Source organism: Meles meles, chromosome 1, assembly GCF_922984935.1.
Source record: "Meles meles chromosome 1, mMelMel3.1 paternal haplotype, whole genome shotgun sequence".
Classification (NCBI taxonomy): Eukaryota; Metazoa; Chordata; class Mammalia; order Carnivora; family Mustelidae; genus Meles; species Meles meles.
The window spans coordinates 201,781,859-201,788,381 of NC_060066.1; the positions used below are offsets into that span (position 1 = coordinate 201,781,859).

General features: G+C 57.7%; 1 protein-coding gene across 3 annotated transcripts in view; it reads left to right on the top strand.

The window, feature by feature from the left end:
- Nucleotides 1–6,254, top strand: part of ECE1 (endothelin converting enzyme 1) — a 114,233-nt gene extending 107,979 nt beyond the window's left edge. For all 3 annotated transcript variants that reach the window (XM_046006108.1, XM_046006112.1, XM_046006104.1), the window contains 3 exons: nt 236–426; nt 2,970–3,065; nt 3,741–6,254. In XM_046006108.1, coding sequence (XP_045862064.1) covers nt 236–426; nt 2,970–3,065; nt 3,741–3,917 — 464 coding nt within the window. In that variant the 3' untranslated portion in view covers nt 3,918–6,254. The remainder of the gene's footprint in view (nt 1–235; nt 427–2,969; nt 3,066–3,740) is intronic.
- The last annotated feature ends 269 nt before the right edge of the window (nt 6,255–6,523 follow it).

Below are 6,523 nucleotides of genomic sequence, written 5' to 3' on the forward strand. Positions count from 1 at the left end.
CCCACCACCCTGCTGCCTGGCTCATTCTCCCAGCCCCTCTGGCACCCTGACCGGCATCATCTCCCCAGTGCGGCTGGGTGCTGCTGCATAGATGGTGGGGTGGGGGGGATGGGCAGGAGGGCCCCAAGGGGGATGGGCAGGTGACTTCGCTTCTCACCAAGAGGAGAGGCGCAGTGAGCCCGGCCTCCTCCTCGCCCTGTCCCCCTTGGCCTGACGCTTCCCTCGGAACCCACAGGACGAGAGTATGACAAGGACGGGAACCTTCGGCCCTGGTGGAAGAACTCGTCCGTGGAGGCTTTCAAGCAGCAGACGGAGTGCATGGTGGAGCAGTACGGCAACTACAGTGTGAACGGGGAGCCAGTGAACGGCCGGCACACGCTGGGGGAGAACATCGCCGACAACGGGGGGCTCAAGGCGGCCTATCGGGTAAGAGCACACGCCCCAGCCCAGGCCTGGGTCTGTGTAGGGGCCTGCTCAGGAAAGGTCTTTATGGACAAGCTGGGACCAGCTGCAGTGGCTGCGTGATTGTTGGCTCATCTGCAAAATGGGGGGATAGCGGGGACCGAGAGATCTGAGGAAGTCCCTCGCACGGAGCGTGGCGCGCAGAGGGTTTTCCAGGCTTGAGTCCGGCCCTACAGACAGAGGAAAGGGCTTAGGCTGGAGTCACCTGACGGCCTGCGGGGTCCTACCTTGGCAGGGATGGGCATCACTAAATCAGGTAGCAGTGGGCCTGGGAGGGGAGGGGTGGGGAGGGGAAGGACACTGGTCATGGAGCCAGTTCCAGGTTCTAGTCCTGGTGCTGGAGAAGGTCACTTAGCCTCCTTGAGCCGCAGCGAGCTTGGCTGTGAACACCCACTCCCTGTGTCCCTGGGCTGTCAGAAGGATGTCACACAACTTGGGCACAGAGCCTGGACAAGGGGGACACTCGGAAAGGTTAGCTGAGTTGGAAGGGAGAGAGAATGGAGCCCAGGAGAGAGGAAGGAGGTGTCTATCAGAGCAAGACAGAGGCGCCTCCTTGCCGCGACAGGAAGAGCTTGGAAATGCCATTGGCTGAGGCCTTACTACATGCCGGGCTCTGCTCTGTACCCCACAACTTTACCATTAGGTATTACAATCCCCATTTGACAGGTGAGGAAACTGAGGCCAGAAACACTGGGTAACCTGCCTGAAGCCATGAGTCGGTGAAACTGCACCGCGAACCTTCTAGCAACCACGGACTGTCTCGGGCAGTGGCGACCTTGTGCCAAAACAGACAGGGGTCCTGCTCTCACGCAGCGCACAGTTTGCATGGGGCTGGGGCGGAGGGAGGAAAGCCGGCACATACCCAGACAAATAAGGGAGGTCATTTCAGGTACTGACAGGATGAAGAATATCAAGTAGGGCAAGGGAATACAGAACAAGAGGGCGGGGGGCGGGGTCGGTGTAGGCCTTCTGGAGGGGATAACGTTTGAATTGAGACCTGAGGAGGAAGAGGAGGCAGGGCAAGCTGGTCTTCCTGGCTTTGACTTTGGCAGACTGTGTCCGCTTCCACTTGCTATTCTTGGGCAGGGGTGAAGTGGAAGGAGGAGAGGTCGGAGGAGGGGCTGGGGCCAGAGCTCACCGGGCCTGCGTCGGCTGATCACAGGCTCGGGTTTTGTTCTGTACAGTGGGGCCTGCCACAGGATTTTCAATAGAAGAATGATATGATCTGATTTATCCTTTAAAACCAGGGTCAGCAGGGGCGCCCGGCTGGCTCAGTGGGAAAGAATGTGCGACTCTTCATCTTGGGGTCGTGAGTTCGAGCCCCACATGGGGTGTAGAGATTACTTACATAAGTAAAACTTCAAAAAAACCCAACGGTCTGCAAACCAACAGACACCCTATGGGCCAAATCCAGCCCTCAGCCTGGTTTTGTAAATAAAAATGTAGGGGGACCCTGCCAGGCCCGCTGGGCTCCGTGCTCTCCACCGCTGTTTTCCCACTACAGTGCCAGCACAGAAGAGTTGCTCCGAGACTGCTTGGCCTTCAAAGCTGAAAATATTTACTCTCTGGCCCTTCGAGGGAAGGTCTGCCAACCCCGGCTTTACAAGGATGACTTAAGATGTTGTGTCGGAGGGAACTGGAATTGGACCAGCTCGAGTCAAGGAATCTAGTTAGCAAGCTGTTGTGAGATTGTCCAGGCAAGAGAAGGGATGAAGCCATGGCAGGGGTGAGAAGTGGCAGATTTAGGTGGTTTGGACAAATGAATGAGAAGCTCAGAGTGCCCAGCTGACTCAGTGTGCGGCTCTTGATCTCCAGGTCATGAGTTCGAGCCCTGTGTTGAGTGTAGAGATTGCTTAAAAATAAAATTAAAAAAAAAAAAAAAAAGAGGCATGCCTGGGTGGCTCAGTGGGTTAAAGCCTCTGACTTCGGCTCAGGTCGTGATCTCAGGGTCCTGGGATCAAGCCCCGCATCGGGCTCTCTGCTCGGCGGGGAGCCTGCTTCCCCCACCCCTCTCTCTGCCTGCCTCTCTGCCTACTTGTGATCCCTGTCTGTCAAATAAATAGATAAAATCTTTAAAAAAAAAAAAAAAAGAAAGAAAGAAAAGAAAGAGAAGGGCAAAGAAAAACTCTGGGGTCAGAGCTGGAGGAACTAAGTGGTTGGTTGTGCCATTTACCGTGGTCGGAAAGCATGTGCGTGCGTGCATGTGACCCCTTGTTCTGTCTGTGCCATATTAAGTCTGGATGCATCTTGGAAATCCAGCTGAAGCCGTGAATGTACAGGGTAGGCACCTGAGAGCCGTGGCCACGTAGATGGTGTTTAAAGCCCTTCGGAGTGAGTGCTGGTGAAGAAGGTCCCTCCTCCAGGCCGAGGGGGGCCCAGACTCACCCAAACGAGTCCCTATCCCAACAGGGTTGATCTTCCCGAGACCTCCCACACTGGCCACCCATTGTCGCCCTGTTCGCTCCTGTGTCATGGGAGCCCCTGAGCTTTGTTTTCTCTGCTCACAGGCCTACCAGAACTGGGTGAAGAAGAACGGGGCTGAGCAGACGCTGCCTACCCTGGGCCTCACCAATAACCAGCTCTTCTTCCTGGGCTTTGCGCAGGTGAGTTCACTGTAAAGAATATGCCAAGCTCAGGCACATTTCTGCCATCTTACTGTTCCAGGAGCTCTGAGAGCCAAAAGGCAAGTTCCCCTCAATTGAGAACCTTCTAGCTCATTGGACTGTCCGTAGGCATCTACTCTGTACGAAGGCAAGCTTCCTGCCGGTAGAGAAATCTGATTAAGGGCCATGGAGACCGTGAAAATTTTCCTGTATCAGGTAGATGAGAGGCCAAGTGAGTGCTAAGGGCCCTCTGGTTCAGGGGTTCTAGAAATTTCCTAAACTCAAGATGCCCCAGGATGTCCCTTGAATTGGCATCCATGTGTGGTCCTCTGTTAGTGCCCAGAGCCACCAGGCCAGAAGACAGTTTTTGTTCTGCCCAGGAAGTGAGTGACCTGGACGAGTTCAAGGTTTTCAGACTGGTTGGGGGGCAGAACCCTTTGTTCTCAGGAAATCTAATGCAGAGGCCCAGGACAGACAGAGGTGACGGCAGTAGAGGATGCTGGGGTGGGGGACATACCAGCCCATGGTCTCTTCCCTACCCAACAAGTCCCCCTCAGGATTCCCAAGGGTCTCTGAACCAGGTGGGGGCTCATTCCCCTGCTGTCATGGATGGGGGCAGCCTGGTGGTCTCAGGGCCCCACAGTGACCCAGCTTCTCCCTTGTCGCCTCGCAAAGGTCTGGTGCTCTGTCCGCACGCCCGAGAGCTCCCATGAAGGCCTCATCACCGATCCTCACAGCCCCTCCCGCTTCCGGGTCATTGGCTCCGTCTCTAACTCCAGGGAGTTCTCAGAACACTTCCGCTGCCCGCCCGGCTCCCCCATGAACCCTCAGCACAAGTGTGAGGTCTGGTGAGGGTGAAAGCACCAGGAGCCAGGACCGACGATGAGCCCCAGGTGGAGCCCGGCAGGCCGCCTTGCCGTCCGGCGTCCGGGGTGTCGCCTCGCCCCCTGGCCGCCCAGGGCCCCCCCTTCCCCGCACTGGAGGGTTTCCAGCCGGAACTGAGCCTCTGATGTGGGTTCTCAACACAATCCGAGATTTGATCCCCTGTGAAGACCCTGTCATCCTAGGCACACGCGCGTCAGTTCTCACGGGCATTTGGGTGTCGGACCAGTGGCTTACCAGGCCTGGGCCCGCACCGACAAGGGCGGTGGGACACGGCGCCCCCTGCCCACATCCAGCGTCAGAAACACCACAAATACCACTGTGTCAAATGCGTTAAAGATATATTTTTGGGGAAACTATTTTTTAAACATTGTGGAATACACTGGAAATCTTCAGGGAAATAATGCATTTAAAACACTTTTTTTTTTAAAGGAAAGGATTGGTATATTTATTATATTCTGTTTTTCTAAATAACCTGTGGATAAGGGAAGCCCCACTGATTGAACCCTTCCTTCCTCACTCGCTGTGGGGTCGGCTGGGGCAGCCATCCCCCACCACTGAGCATGTCCCCAAGCAGAGAGCTGCCCCCGCTCTCGGCGTTTGCAATTTCAGCCTCTGTCAGCTGGTTTTGCGGTCACAGGGCATAAAGAGAGGAGGCGTGGAGGCCAGGAAGGGGCAGAGGCCAGCTCCCAGACACTGCCCCTCACAGCTGGCCTGCCTCTGTCCCCGGAGTCCAGCAGTGGGAACCCCGACAAGGACGGTCTGATCCCCAAAGTTGCAGCAGGAAATTGATGGCTGGGGCAGGGTGAGGCCAGCTCGTGGCCCTCAAACCCAGCCCCGGGGCACCCAAGCACCCTGGACCTGGATGGCAGGAGCCCCGAGAGACCTAGCCCTCCATCAGATGCAATCTGCCGTGCCATAGTTGGCCTCTTTCCGTCCCTCTCCTGGCCGCTCCCTGTGCGGCCTGTGCCCAGCAGCCCTCCCATCTCGGCAACTCTGGGGTCCGCCTTACGGACCCTCTTCCCCAGGGGAAGAAGAAAAGGGAAGACCACTCCCCTGCCCTACAGGGCCCGGATCCTCCCTCTGGGCTCCATCCTGCACCCCTGGCCTGGGCTTGGCTCCCAGGACCACAGCCAGGCCCACCTGTCTGGCCTCCATCTTTAGTGCCTTAGCTGAGGCTGCAGCCCAGGCTCCACGCCAAGGAGACAGCCCTCCGCCAGGTGCCCCTTTGCCTCCTCAGTGAAGCCTTCAAGTGTCCTAACTGTAACGCAAGGCCGTACCCCTCCTCCCGGTGTCCACAGAGCGGCCTCGCACGGCAGCCTGGGAGCTCTAGCCTGCAGGTCTGGGGCACCAAGGTCAGGAATCTGACGAACCCTTGAACTTGCCCTGAGCCCCATCCCACCCTCAGCCTCTTCAGTTGGATCAAGACAATGCTTGTAGCTAGACGGGCTCCTCACTTGGAGGTGTTCTCAGCCGAGGAAGACTGTGAGGGAAAGGCTCCCCCAACACGGTCGGTCCAGCCTGTGGTGTCAGGAACCAGGAATGGCGTCCCTCTCCGAGGCCGCGGTTCAGGAGCTCCGTTGCGGGGAAGCAGGCCCCTGTGGCCGAGGCCAGAGTAGCCAGTCGTCTCACGGCTCCTGCGGTCTGGCCGTGCTCCCTCACGACACTCGCCTCGGCAACCAGAATCCTCCCTGCCCAAGAGGACCAGCCACATCCGTGTCAGAACTGAGGCAGGATGGGCTCCAGATGAGGCCCCTGGCCCTCACAAGCTGCAGAAAGGTAGGACAGGAGCCAGAGAAGAACCCAGAGTCAGGGGCTGGCGCACGCACCCTGCCACACAGAGGTAGGCTTCCCTAGCCCTGGCGCCGTCTGTGTTCGTCCTCTGCGCCCCCTTCCACCCTGCCCTCCCCATGGAACTCACCGTCCTCAAGACAGTCCAATGGCACCACAGCCTAGAGCCTCCCACCAGAAGCAAGTGTCCCAGGCTGAGGGTTCAGCCGGAGGGGGTGCCCTAGGAACGACAGGGGGCCAGGGCAGAGGAGGGCTCAGGCCCAACAGAGATGGAAGCAAAGAGAGCAGCCCGCCCTGTCCCTACTCCTCCAGAGCTTAAAAAAGGCCAAGGGCCTGGGCAGCTGTCCTCTGAAAGATGCATCCCCTCAGGCCCAGGGAGCCATAGGGCTGGTTTCTCCGCGGGTACACGGACGTGCGCTTTGGAGCTGAGAATCTATGTTTGTATTATTATGTTCTGTGCTACTGTAGTTTTGGTGTGGCACTATTGTAACTCAAATAAAATATTGTACCAAGCGGTGTGCGACTGTGTGTGTCCTCCCGGGGCCGGTGTGTGTCCTGTGCGGCTATGGGGGGTGGGGGAGCCCTGGTCAACACAGAGTGTCCCATCCTTGTCCATGCAGAGGGGCTCACTGCTCCTCCTCCCCAGCTCCCCATTGTAGAGGCCTTGGACCCCGACAAATGCCGGAAGGTGACTCCGGGCCTGTGCCCATCGAGCCGTGGGTTTTGCATATATTCGTCCTTCTGCCTAGAAAGCTCTTCTCTGACTTCTCTGCCTGGTAAACTCC